This window comes from Heterocephalus glaber, unplaced genomic scaffold (assembly GCF_053883595.1).
Source record: "Heterocephalus glaber isolate CG9 unplaced genomic scaffold, H.glaber_assembly_v1.0 deba00001564, whole genome shotgun sequence".
Lineage (NCBI taxonomy): Eukaryota > Metazoa > Chordata > Mammalia > Rodentia > Bathyergidae > Heterocephalus > Heterocephalus glaber.
The window spans coordinates 15,925,620-15,940,394 of NW_028258351.1; the positions used below are offsets into that span (position 1 = coordinate 15,925,620).

Here is a 14,775-nt window from a genome sequence, read left to right on the forward strand (position 1 = left end):
AGAAGGCATATACAAATGTGGACTCCTGGAAGACTTTTTTAAAGTTAGGAGATAGAACATATCTCTATACTATTAGAAATGAAGAGTGAATGAAATTAATGATGCAAGAAAGATACAGACAGACACACAATAAGAGGAACAAAGTCAGTGAAAAAGTGAGAAGGGGTAAAAGGCAGAGTCCAAAAAGGGGGGGCGGGGGGAGCCCAGGCACCACGGTACACGCCTTTAATTCTAGCTACTCAGGAGGCTGAGGTTGGGGGAACTTAAGGTAAAGACCAGAGCAGGCAATTCACCAAGACCCTGTCTCATAATAAAACAAAAGGGTGTAAGAATGTAGCTCAGTCCAAGGTGCTGGATTCAATTCCTAGTACTGAAAAAGAAAGAAAAAAAGAAGATTGGTTGTAGCTCAGTAGTAAGAGAGCCTGCCTAGGGTCCTGGGTTCCACCTCTGGAAAAACAAACAAACAAACCAAACTAACACAACCTCTAATGCGTATAGGGATATTCTATGATTCCAGCGTGATTCTAGGCCATGTGTGCAGACAGACTAGCATATTTAATGAAGGAAAGGACAGCAAAGACTTTTCCCTTGTGTTTTCAAGATATGTGGTATGTCTTAGATACCAAGTGTATTATCCACTGCCTTGCCCAATGCTGCTGAGAGAGTATGCAAGTATATATCCTAGCATCTGGGTCTCAATACTGGCTTCATTATTTATGAGCCTCTTAACCCCTCTGACCCTTTATCCTGAATTAAGGGATTATAAATGTGAGAAATATCTCTTCAATCCTAATCCTAATGACACAACAATACATGTTGCTTCTAGAATTAAACTTCCTAATACAAACTAGTTATAAAATAAATGTGATCTTAATATGTTCTAAGACAACTTCTTTATCCCCAAGGATGACTGAAATGATGCACCAAACCCTATATATACCATGCTTTTTCCTACATGCACATACGTATGACAAAGTTGAATTTATAAGTTAGGCACAGAGGGGATTAAATAATAACAATAAAAAAGAACAATTATAACAATATACTATATAAAGTTATATGAATATAGCCTCTCAAAATATCTTTTGTTCTGTTCTCGTGTTTCTTGGGATTATGTAAAATGGTACAATGCCTATGTGAAGAGATGAAGTGAGATGAATGATACAGGCATTTTGTATTGCATTAGGTTATCCCATGAAAGTCAGTTGAACATGGGTACTATGATACTGTGACAGCTGATAAATGAAACAACTACTAAGTGACCAACTGGCAGGTAGTGTACACAGCATGGATATGCTGAACAAAGGAATTCACATCCTGGGTAGGACAGCATGAGATTTCATCATGCTACTCAGAATGGTAAGTAATTTAAAACTTATGAATTATTTCTGGAATTTTCCATTTAATATTTCCAGACCATAATTTTCTATGAATAATTCCAACTGTTGAAAGTGAAATCACAGATAAGGGGGGACATCCTTACTGCACAATCTACCTTGTTAGCTTGGGATATGGACTGAATGAGCAACCACATAGGAACACCAAAGACCAAGATGCTATTATGGTAGGTTTCTGTGTATGTCTACCAATTTCTATTCGATTATAAAGGCCAGAGTCTCTAGTTCAGGGCTTGATATATACAACTATTACTTCTGAAACGGTTGCTGAATCAATTATATTTGAAAATACATAAAAGAATGTATAGAATCTATTTTACTCTAATTTTTTTTTTCGAGGCAGGGTCTTGCTATGCAGTTCAGGCTGGTTTTGAACTTGCTGTGATCCTTCTGCCTCGGCCTCTCTAGTGCTGGGATTACTGGCGTATGCCACCATTCCTGGCTTAACTCTAGTTTTTAAACATATGTATGCATCATGTTCACAGAAATTGTAAAAAAAAGAATCGATTCCATTTTTCCTACATATCCACCACTGCCATTTCTACTATACAACAAATGCATTTCCCAGAACTGCCTTGTTACACTTACCCACTTGTTTTTGTGGTTGACGTGGGCACCATTGGTTGCCAGGAAAAGAGCTGCTGCCTCATTTCCTGCTCCAGCTGCCCGCTGTAGTAAACAATTTCCTAGAAGAAAACGTGGATATTCATTCTTCTATCGAAATAAACATGAGGCCAAGTTCCACACAGCACAACACCCTGCCCTTCCCCATCACCTTACCACAGGGAAGCCACACCAGAGTAGCTATCTCATAGGTCCCAACAGGCACCTATATGTGGACACTGACACTAGGGAGGATCATAAGCTGGAATATTTACTCTTCCCTAGTCTCCAACTGACCACCGCCTAGGACCACAGTTATGTCTTGTTGCTGAGGTTTGATTAGAGCAAGGTTTCTCAACAGTGGTGTTACTGACATTTTAGGTGGGATAATTCTTTGTGGTGGGGGCCTGTCTTGTACACTATACAATGTTTAGAAAAATCCCTGGATTCTACCCATTCGATGCCAGCAGGACTGCTGAACTGTGGCAAATAAAAACATCTACAGATGTTGCCACATGCTTGGAGCAAGGTAGGACTGGAGACGAGAATTGTCCCTGGCTGAGAACCGCTGAGCTAGATTACTACTCTAAAAATATATGCTGAGAAGTTCTACCATAAAATGACCCTTAAATACTCTGGTTTTATTTCTAGGGTCTTAAACATGCTTGCTCTTAGCTTAGAAATATTTTGCTTAGCATTTTCACCTTTTTATAAATAAAAATCTTAGAAAAAGAAAACAAATTTTCCCTAGAAATAGTTTTAGACCTAGAATAGTGTTTCTCAGTCCTTTAAAATCCACTTCCAAAAGTAAACATAAAATTTCATGTTCTATAGCTATACTATTTGGAGATCAAAATAAGTTAAATACCAGGACTAAAAATAAGTGAAAGAAATGGGACAAAGGACTACTGCCTTCATGCCATGTTTAATTTTCCCCGAGAGAGTGATTCTACCTCAAGTTGATAAGATTCCCAAGAGCCCCATTTTCACTTCTGTAGTCGTTCTGTGCACGTAAGTCTTAAATTACAGAAAAACAGGAATTTGTGACTGCTAAAACATTACCGAACAGTTGGAAACCAATGGACTGAGGAAATTACAGGTAAAATGAGAGATGGCACAAATCAACAGGAAAAGGTAATTCTGGGTCTATATGTATTTGACAGTTAAAATTTAAGGTAACAGTCCAGCATGATGGCGCATGTCTATAATCCCAGCACTCGGGAGCCTGAGACAGGAGGATCACCATGAGTTCGAGGCCAGCCTGAAATACAGTGAGTTCAGGGCCAGCATGAACGACATGTGTTTTCTTTTCTTTCTTTCTTTTTTTTTTTTTTGTACCAGGGATTGAACTCGGGACCTTGTGCTTGCAAGGCAGGCGGCGGAACCACTGAGGTAAATCCCCAGCCCAGCATGAACTACGAAGGGAGAAAAACAAAAACAAACAAACAAAAACCCACCCCAAAACTTAAGGTAATATGAAACTGACAGAATTAGGATGGAAAAACTTAATATACTTTTATGAAATTGATAAGATAGGTCAGGAGTTGGAGATACAACTCAGTGGTGGAGTTCTTGTCTAGCATGCATAAGGCCATGAGTTTAAGTCTTAAATATCAAAAATATCAATCTTACATGTCATAATCTTATATATGATTAAATTAGAAATCAGTAAAATTATGGCTAATAATCAATATATATCTGTAGACTAAAGCTTAGTTAATAATTGCATTTTTGGAGCTCATCAGTATGAAACACTTACAGTTAGTTCTTCCTATAGCCCCTGTTCTATAGTACTACTGCCCTTAGCTTTTAGGTCATTTAGAGTGGTAACTTCAGAACCTTTATTTTTTTGGTGCTACTGGAGACTGAACCACTGGGTTTCTGACTGGCCACTACCTTAACCTTTATTTGAACCCTCCACCCCCCAAATCTTTATTTAAAGTTAATTATCAACTTCTTCAGCAAAGAGATCAATATCCATCTTCTTTTGGGTGGATGGGGGTCAAATCTTTGTTAGTGACACCTACTCATGCTTTATACATTGCCAATAATACTAAATGATGAAATATATGGAACTCACTATTCTTTTTTTTTTTTTTTTTTTGGTAGAACTCACTATTCTTAAAATATCCCTGTTTAGCCAGATCAAAGAAATACATTAAAACAGTGGTTCTCAGGGTTTCTATGTATAGCCTGTGGATTCCTGAGAATCTTTCAGGGGGTCCATGAGATCAAAACTATTTTCATAATATTACTACTTGCCCACTGTGTTGGCATGTCTTTTTTTTCCCCCCAGTACCAGGGATTGAACTCAGGACCTTGCATTTGTAAGGTAGGCAAGGCACCACTAAGCTAAATTCCCGGCCTGGCAGGCATGTCTACTGATAATGCAAAAGCAACAGTGAGTCAAAACTGTAGAGCCTTGACACAAATGAACAGAACAGTACCAAAGTGGGGCCAGGGATTTAGCTCAGTGGTTGCGGCGCCTGCCTCGCAAGCACAAGGTCCCGAGTTCGATCCCCAGTACCAAAACAAAAAAATGTGATAGCAGAATAGTACCAAAGTGTACTAGTACTAATAGATTAGGGGGTAAAAGAGTCAGTTTTACTTATGATGGTCTTTGAAAAAATCAGTAAAAATTACTAATTAAATCTCAACACTGAGCACATGTGAAAAATTCTGTGTGGTAAAGTAAGAAGTATGCATAAAGATTTTGCTACACACTGTACCAAAGTACAATGTTGTTGGAGAAAAAGCACTTGTGGAATTAAATGTAAGCTGAGTTAGCAGCTTTTCTCATAGAACAGTATTTTCAATCAAAAGAATGACTAATTAATACATTATTATTCAAACATAAAGATTTGGAAGACATTTTCTTGAAAATGAACAAAAGGAGCCTGTCATGTAAGAAAAACAATTAAGTTTTTGTACTCAATGATAAAATGTGAGCATTCAAATGAAAATGACAATTTTGGCAAACTTCTCTGCAAACCTCAGTTTGATACCTTCTCAATGCAGAAAGATTCTTTTGATGAGATCAGTGGTGCTATAAATATAATTCTACAATGTGTAAACATTTGGAAGATCTGCGTAACTCCACGAACCAGTATTTTCCAAATAACTAAGTTATGTTTTAAAATCATGCATGAAGAAGAGATCCATATAAAGCACAAAGTGAGCCATGGGTTTTATTTACTTATTTATTTGTTGCTTGGTTTATTTTTGAAACAGGGTCTCACTATGTAGTCCAGGCTGGTTTCAAACTCACCTGCCTCAGCCTCCCAAGTGCTACAATTACAGGCATGTGCCACTGACCCCACCCAGCTTAAGATTTTTTTTCCTCTTTTGGTTACTGGGGACTGATCTCCAGGGCCTTTACACTGAACTAGGCCCCCAGCCTTATTATCTTCTCTTTTGACACAGGGTCTTGCTAAGTCTCTAATTGCCCAGACTGTGCTTCAACTTGCAATCCTCCTGCCTTCCAGAGTACTGGGATTATAAGAGTATGCCATCATGCCCACCTTGGGCTATAATTTTTAAGAGGGAAAAGGGAGTTCTGAATCTAAAAAGTTCCCAAAAGCACCTCATTAAGTAAATAAGTATTTCAGCTTAAAATATGTGTCTGGCTAAATTGTTTGAAGCACAGGATTAAAAAAATCAGAACCTGAGTTTTTACCGTACTGAAGATTAAGTACAAAATAATTCTTGGGCTGGGGACATAGCTCAGTGGTAGAGTGCTTGCCCAGCAAGGGCAAGGCCCTGGGTTCAATCCTCAGTACCACTAAACAAATGAGTAAACAAATTCTTAGGCTATTCACTTGCTAAATTTCTGTTGAGCAGGGTGTAGTGGCACATGGCTTTAATCCCGGTAACTGGGGAGGCTGAGGCAGGAAGATTGCTGCCAAGTTGGAGATCAGCCTGGGCTACACTGTCAGTTTGGGGCCGCCTATACTACAAAGTGACTATCTCAAAAAACCAAAAAACATTTATACAATACTTCACAGACACCTCCCTTGCTAGGCTCAGCATCATCTCTCAGGGATCTACTGTGTTTTACCTGTCACTGTATCAGGTGCATCAGTGTTGCTGCCACATTGAATGAGTCTGGCTGCAAAGCTGTTTTCATCAAATGAAGTCCCATTTATCACAAGGAGGTCTTCAAACGGGTTTACCGACTGGTCTGAAGTCACTGTGATATACTGTACAGCAAGCCACAGAGCTGTGCTGCCCTCATGGTCTTTCAGTTCTAAATCTAATCTGAAATAAGGGAACAACATGAATAGCAAATAAAATCTTCTGACACTGTACTGCTAATAACCTCACGTTTTCTAACTTTCTGAATTTTTATTTCACTATTATTAAGATTTATAACACATGGGCCGGGGATTTAGCTCAGTGGTTTTGTGGCCTGCCTCACAAGCGCAAGGTCCCGAGTTCGATCCCCGGTACCAAAAAAAAAAAAAAAGATTTATGACACAAAAAGATGTTTTAAAAGAATTGTTCACTCACAATCCCACCCTTACAACTGCTTTTTCATTTCTCCATGTCGCCCTACGTACTGTTTACACTGCAGCAGCTGATTAAACACATATTCGTTCCTGGCCATGATGGACAAGTGTAAAGGGGTCCTGCAGGATAAAAAGAAAGAGGCATCAATTCAGGACTACTCACAGCAGGAGTTGACAAGAATCCTGGGTACAATCACCACCCACAAGAAACTCCACATTTCCACAACAGTTCTCTAAAATAATGACTAAGAATCAAAACAGGAGAATAGATAGTGTGGTATATATCTAGATGCCCCCTCAAAGCCTCATGGGCTGAGAGGCAGGGCTTTTGGAAGGTGACTGGATAATGGGGGTTTACAGCTGACTTGTAGTTAGGAGGTCGGGTCTCGTCAGAAGAGGCCAGTCACCGGGGCATGGCCTGAAAGGGTGTGCTTCCCTTTTTAGCTCCTCCCTTCACTTTTTGCTTTCTGGCCATGAACAAGCCATGAGCAGCTCTTCTCCACTCTGCCTGCCATCCTGCCCTGTACCCAGCTGACTATGGACTGAAACATGAGTCAAAATAAACCTCGCCTCCTTTCAGTTATGGATACTGCATATTTTGTCCCAGTTACCAGGAAAGTGACTAAGACATCAGATGTGCTTATATGTTGCCATTTGTTTAATTGCCAAAAAGGACCAGAATCAACAAAAGAAAGAAGTATAGGGGCCAGGGATTTAGCTCAGTGGTTTCGCCACCTGCTGCACAAGCGCAAGGACCCGAGTTTGATCCCCAGGACCAAGAAAAAAAAAGAAGTATAAAGTACTCTCCAATTCATCCTTACTAAATGTGCATAGGCTATTTTTAAACAGTACTTTGTATCATAGGTATACATATTTTCCTTTACCTACCCTACACCAATTCTGAAAAGAAATTTTTTCTTCCTTCCCCAAAATTTTCTATTATACTCAAAAACAAAGGAGCAATGGGTGAGAATGACTAAAGGAGCAGTTAACCCTCCTCACCACTTTTATTTAGCTCAAGTGCTCTAAAGAAGATTGCCACTGCAGAGCACAGAGGCAAGGCTGCATCTACCTCATGATCAGACTGCCAGAATTTATTGCAGTAGAAGGAAAAAAAAAAAAAAAATCAAAGAATCTACCAAGGGAATAAAGATGTAATTATTTTTGGGAATAAGGTAATTATTACATGATACTGGGATTCATGAATATCCATCTTATTTCAGTACTTTATCATACAAATTCATTTTTCTATTCCAACAACCAAACAACAGAAATTGTTTTTGTTTTTGAGACAGGTCTTGTTATGTAGCCCAGGCTGGCCTAGAGCTTCCTAGAGCTCCTGCCTCACCTTCTGGAGTGCTGGGGTTACAGGCGTGTACCACCATGGCCGGCCTGTTTTTCTTTCTGAGAGAGTTTCTAAAGATATGAAGAACTGAGTAGCTATGATGCTAAGTGGGTCCCACATGTGGCTGGTGATGCAGGTGGCTCAAGTGGCCTTTAGGACCTCCCTGAAGACAGGCAGCCCTTTCTGACATTCTAGACCACATGGAACCCTAACTAAACCCTAGGAGGGGGCAAAAGGAACATATGTACTATTGAATATGTGAAGGGCTATGCAACAGAAGAAGGTAGCAAGCTGTCCAGATAAAGAGTTGTCTCAAGTGGAGGTATCTACAGGGTATAAGTGGGTTTAAGATAGGGAATTTTTTCACAAATAGACCTCACAGAAATGCTGAAGAAGATTGACTAGATGATCACTCTGGTTCCATCCATCATGAAGATAGATTACTTAGAAATTCAAAGACTTCAGTTTGCCAGGATAGAAACATTTTAACCATGACACTTACTTGCTTGGCACATAAATGTCTGTGACTTCAATAAACATCAAAATGAATAATGCAAATATCCTGTATGCCAAGTATGTATCACCATAAATACCCTTCTCAGCTTAGAGGTGAAGGCATACAGTCTCTCAGCTCCCCAACTTACCTGCCCTTGCTGTCCTGCATGTTGGGGTTGGCACCAGCTTGCAGAAGGGCCTCTGCAATCTGTGCCATCTCAGACATCGTCTCTGCTGAGTGTTTCTTTGAAGTGTACAATGCCACAAGGTGTAATGGTGTCTCCTGAGCCCCTAATGTAGCAGCATTGACAAGGGCCCCATTCTTAATAAGGAAAGTAGAAGCGAAGACATCTCCTTGAAAAGAAATAACAAGACACAGTAATATATGACAACAGCTAGGACAAGCCATTCTGGCTTTCCTCAAAAGGCAGTATCTGATACATACAAATAAAGAAGAAAAACTGGGTGTTTCTAATGGAATTTCCTGGGACACTTGTAAGTGGAAATTCATCGGTGAGATCATGGAGGTACAGACTCCAATTCAAAAGGTTCTTTGTCCAATTTGTTTGTTTGTTTTTCTGGCACTGGGGATCGAACTTGGGACCTGCACTTTCGAGGCAGGTGGTGGCACCACTGAGCTAAATCCCCGGCTGTCTTTGTCCAATTTTTGATTATTGGTGATCATCTGTCCTGCCTCTTCACCTCAATACCCCTTCACTGTTTAAGAACACAAGGATTCCAGGGCTGGGGATTTGGCTCGGTGGTTCTGCTGCCTGCCTCGAAAGCGCAAGTCCAGAGTAAGATCCCTGGTACAAAAACAAAACAACAACAAAAACACTTGGGCTGGGGATTTAGCTCAGTGGTGCCGACGCCTGCAATGCAAGCGCCAGATCCCAAGTTCGATTCCTGGTACCAAAAAAAAAAAGAATACAAGTATTCCAGGCTGGATGTGGTGACTCATGCCTGCAATCCCAGTTAATCAGGAGGTTGAGGGAAAGAAGCACAAGTTTGAGGCCAGGTGGGACAAATTAATGAGATCCTGTCTCAAAATAAAATGGGCTGAGCACTCCCTGGGTTCAATCCCTAGTACTGGGGGTAGAGGTGTCTTTTATCCTTCAAAGGGATCTTCTAGTCATCTCAAAAAGGACTTCCAAGATTCTGCCCAGCACAACTTCTCACTCTCTCTCACTCTCTCTTTTTCTCTCTCCTGTTTCCTTACCACAGGAGGACAACAAGGGATTCTCTGTGAATCCCTTCCCTCACCTTAACACTTGGGGTCTTAAGGTACTACAGACTACCTAGGGCCATCTATAAATTCCAAATTAAGACTGAATAACTTACATAAAATCATTTAATAGTTTAATTTACCATCTTTGACTTATTATCTCTACGATAAAAAACTACCTCGAAATGTTGATGAAAGAACAAGAATAAAGGTTTATCTAAAGATGTTACAAGTATACAATTGTGAAAATGTCATTAAAGAAAAGATGACTCTAGATTTGTCCCACAAATACATGGTTGAGTTCAGAACTAAGCAATCCAATGAGTATCAATTTAATATTAAAAATACTCGTGTAAAACTGGGTAAAATATACCCATCAAGTTAACTTTGAGGATGACAAAGATTAATTAAATTTGCTCTAAGATTCAAGTTCAACCCTCCTTGGATTTATTTCTATTTATAGTTTAAAATATAAAAAACACTAGCTATACATAAAGTGATGCTTTGTAAGAAATAAGGAAAGAATACACAGCATCAAAGATAATGAACAGAGAAAGCATCCAGTGACAAATGTTCTGAGCCATTCTACTTAGGCTATTGCTCTCAGTAGCCTCCAGGTGACACTCATTAGCTCCCAGGCAGAAAGGAGACAGGGATAAGACAGGCAGGCAGATACTGATCTCTCTATGTGTATTATGTACCCCACAGTGTCTTCTACAGGCCCCATGGAGATGTTTGGGAAGAAAATGGATTAATTGGTCAGGGGACTGTGTTCCACTTTAACAAAATGGCTCTAGGGCTGGGGATTTAGCTCAGTGGTTCCGCCGAAAGCGCAAGGACCCAAGTTTGATCCCCCGCACCAAAAAAACAAACAACAACAACAAAAATGGCTCTAATTCCAATCAATTTAAAAGATACTATCGGATAATTTAAGACATCTCTTACCAATCCTTTCTCCTAAAATATGTATTGTTCTACTCCCATTTTTAAATGAAAAAACATGTATATATAGTATGCCATACATACAGAAGACAAACTAGGTAATGCTGCACATAGAAATAAGGATACAGTCAAAGGAAAAAAACGTCTAAATGGCTGGATTCAGACAGAAGGCATAATAAACATTTCATATTGTAAGCCTTCTTAAAAGACAGATTTTAGGCTGGGGATTTAGCTCAGTGGTTTTGCCACCTGCTGTACAGGAGCAAGGACCCGAGTTTGATCCCTAGTACCCCCCCCCCACCAAAAAAGGCAGATTTTAGATCAGATTTCATTAGTAAGATCCAAAGATTATCGTCTTACTCATATTATATATATCTCACACAAAAATGCTATTTGCAAATTACTAGAAATTGAAAACTGTTAAACTGGGAATCGTGGCGCATGCATGTAATTCCAGTTTAGTAAGTTGAGGCAGAAGGATCACAAGTTTGAGGTCAGTACTGGCAACTCAGAGAGTCCCTGTTTCAAAATAAAAAGGGAAGGAAGAGAGGGAGGGAGGGAAGGAAGGAAGGAAAGGAGGAGGGGAGAGGAGAGGGGAGGGGAGGGGGAGAAGAAGGGAGAAGAGGCGAAAAGAGAAAAAAGAAATTGAAAATTGTTGATGTTACACATGAAAGCAAACCAGTCAAGGGTGAAAAGCTAGAGGAAAGAGACAACCAACATCAAAACTGCAGAACAAAGAAAGGGAAGAGAAAACAAAAGAACCACCATTTATAAGATTTCTGGGAATAATAACATGTATAATACATTTTAGAAAGATTTCCATTAAAAATAGTTGAGGCTGGAGGTACAGCTCATAGTAGAGCATATGCTTAGCATGCCTGAGGCCTTGGGTTCAATTCTTGGCAACAAAAAATTAATTAATTAATTAAAATAAAATAAAATAAAACTTCGTTGGTGCTTAAAAGTTCCAGTTACTTTATCACCTCATTCACCAACAATGCAAAGTAAATGAGGCATTACTGTAGTAATTTCTCCACATAAAAATATTCTCTTTTTTTTAGTACTGGGGATCGAACTTGGGTCCTTGAAGCTTTCGAGGCAGGCGGTGGAACCACTGAGCTAAATCCCCAGCCCTCCACATAAAAATATTCTTATATGCCGGGGGTTTAGCTCAGTGGTTCTAGCACCTGCCTTGCAAGCGCAAGGTCCAGAGTTCAATCCCTGGTACCAAAAAAAAAAAAAAAAAAGTTAGAAGTTTTTATTTTGTTCGTTTTGGTTTTTTTTGACACAGGGTATCACTATATAGTTCAGGCTGGCCTTGAATCTTGGCAATCCTCTTGCCTCAGGTTCCCGAGTGCTGGGATTACAGGCATGCACCACCATGCTCAGTTAAAACTTTAAATTTTTAAATCCATATATAGTTTTTCTTTCAATGTAGCTTCCTGACAAATTTTATTAAGGGCACAGCCAGTAAACTTCATTATTCAATGAATATAATAAACCAGCCAGGTGTACCTCTATAATTCCAGCTACTCAGGAGGCTAAGGCAGGAGGATCACAAGTTTGAGGCCAGCCTGGGCAACTTAATGAGATCTATCTCAAAATAAAATTTTAAAAAGGTTAAGGATATGGGTCAGTGCTTGCCCAGCATGGATGAGGCCCTGAGTTCAATCCCTAGTACCATCAAAAGGATAATAACCATGTTACATGCTCTTCCAATAGATGGCACTGTTTTCACATTTACTAGAAATAACTGGACATGAGCATTCTATTTAAGAAACTTGCTGAGGCTGGAGATGTAGCTCAGTGGTAGAGCATGTGTTTTGCACACACAAGGCCCTGGGTTCAATCTCCAGAACTATAAAAGTAACACAAAATAACAACAATAAAAAGGGCAAAGAAAAGGACAAAAGAGAAACACTCATTGACTCGATTAGAGTATGATTTTTTTTTTAAAGTAGAAAAATTACATTTTTTATGAAAGCAAGGCTACATCTTGCCCAGATTAGATTAATTAAAGGAGATGGCAACTGTCTGGTCATGCGTGCCTCCCGTGGACTCACAGATATAGGCTTCATACTGCATTCTTTTGAAGATTAGTACACTTGATTAGTAGGATAATCACTATATTGTTTACAGATTCTACTTTATACCCAGAACTAGACCTAGATCTCATATATTAAAGATGTCCCAAAGTTTCCAAAATGGTGAGTTTCCTCTCCCTGGAACCTTTCCAGAGTAAAACTGATCTTCATTTATCTCTGGACCATACAGAAAACTGGTCTAGGTTTAATCTTCAAACTCTCAAAAAATAAATGTAAAAGTTTTAGTCCAGACTTATCTGTCTTTCAGCCCTCAGGCAAAATTAGAGAATAGCAAGAACGGCTAACCTGGCTCTGGCCGCTTCCTTGCAAAGCTAGTCAGCTGCCACTGGCACTGGACCAGATAAAGTCTAAGGGACACCTTAGATTGGGCACAGAACAAGAGGGATAGACAGGGATGCCTTCTTTCCTTTGTTTCTTTTCAAAATGGAAAAAACTGTCATAGGTAAGACATCTGCAACACAGCAGGTTGGAGCCTTGGCAGGCCTTCTTCCCTGACTGCTTGGAATTCATACTTGGCTCCAAAGAGTGTCACCTAGTCTCTTCTACATGCAAACCTGGCCTGAGCGGAACCCCACTGGAAACAGTTAAAATTACCTTTAACGGTCTGTCCCTTTAGAGGGAACAATTACATGTGGCTATCAAACAACTATGGTTTTCAAAGTAACAGTGAGAATCCTGTATGGCTGGGTATTACAGTCAGATAAACCATCAGCTTAGGGCCCATCCTAAAACTGTTTTTGCTTTCACAGGTGTAGATTTTTATTCCTTTTGATTCTTATTACAAGAGATCTCTGTTAATTGATCTACAATGCTCTGACTAGTCTTTTTTATAATTATAAACCTAGAAATTATAAAATTACTATAATTAAACTTGGCCAAATACATCTGAGTGCACTCTGGTTTATAAACAAGTTGTCTTATGCGTGTGTGCGTCTGTCTGTTCGTTACAACATGTACAGCTGTTATGTTTGAGCTTTCTTCTTTTAACATTTTGGATTTTTTAAGATGTTTACCTGTAAAAAAATAAATTAATTTAAAAAAAAAAAGATGTTTACCTGTAACTCAAGTTGGCTTATAGATAAATGTAATTAAAGACATGCTTCCCCCAGGTTGCCAGATGATCCAAATAATGTCAACTGGTTTTACAAATACAGTACATATTGTTGTCTATGTATAACTTGAGAATCTTTCATTGGTCAAAATAATGTGTTAATTGTTATGATCTGGCTCTCATAAGTCATCTAGAAATTTGTTAAGATGATTAAATAAAGCCTCTTGGGCTTAGGAAAACTACTGGACAGGACTCCCCTTGATAAATAAAAGAGCAGCTGCCTGGAAAAAATTTATTCCAGCCTTTGTTCACAAAAGGGACCCCAATAATTTCCATAGTCTCGTGGGAAATACATTGCTAAACATATCATTGTGATATGTATACACTGGTCATAGTCTAAGTTTTCTGTGGGAAAACAAGGTTTTATTTTCAATGTTCTTGGTACAAAAAAAAATTAAGGGACAAAGGGTTTCATGTAACTGATTCTCATTGTTATTTCATGGTATATATAATCGTGCCTTCCGGGTGTACAAGTCCTCTAGGATACTGTTTATGGTAATGATCTTTTTTGACTCAGATGTCTGCCTTTCTCTTGCACTCCAGCTACTTGTGATAAGAGGTACATGTCAAGCTAGCATGAGATAGCCAGTCAAATAGTAGTTTTCTTAAAAACTTATGTGATGTATGTTATATGTGTCACCACACTTAGGGATGTTCAGTTGCCAAACAGTTGAAACAATGTCACACACTAAAACTACAGGCTAAACATTATGAACTTGTAAGGTGCATTTATAGGCCAATATGTATGTTCTCTTTAGATGGCATCCTACTAAAGGATAACAAATAAAAGAGTTTTCTTTATGTCATTTAAAGTCTTGTGATCAAATGGAGGTGTTTAACTGAAAGACTATTCTGTACTAAGATGGACATGTGTTACAAAGAAAATGTCATCACGATTGCCATGCTAAAATAATATGTGTAGCTCTTAATCTTAAGTTTCTCTATAATATATAACTGTTGTCTGCTAACATTCTACAGGGATCATCTACTAAAACAACCATAGTTGATAAGAAATAATAGCCTTCTAACTGTGCTTTATATTTC

The 14,775-nt window shown here is 39.0% G+C and overlaps 1 protein-coding gene across 5 annotated transcripts in view; it reads right to left on the reverse strand.

The window, feature by feature from the left end:
• The window catches only part of Ankfy1 (ankyrin repeat and FYVE domain containing 1), a 97,690-nt gene that overhangs the window by 24,479 nt on the left and 58,436 nt on the right, over window positions 1–14,775 (reverse strand). For all 5 annotated transcript variants that reach the window (XM_013076773.3, XM_013076772.3, XM_021238274.2 and 2 more), the window contains 4 exons: window positions 8,498–8,702; window positions 6,560–6,628; window positions 6,058–6,257; window positions 1,986–2,083 (listed from right to left, as the gene is read on the reverse strand). In XM_013076773.3, coding sequence (XP_012932227.1) covers window positions 1,986–2,083; window positions 6,058–6,257; window positions 6,560–6,628; window positions 8,498–8,702 — 572 coding nt within the window. The remainder of the gene's footprint in view (window positions 1–1,985; window positions 2,084–6,057; window positions 6,258–6,559; window positions 6,629–8,497; window positions 8,703–14,775) is intronic.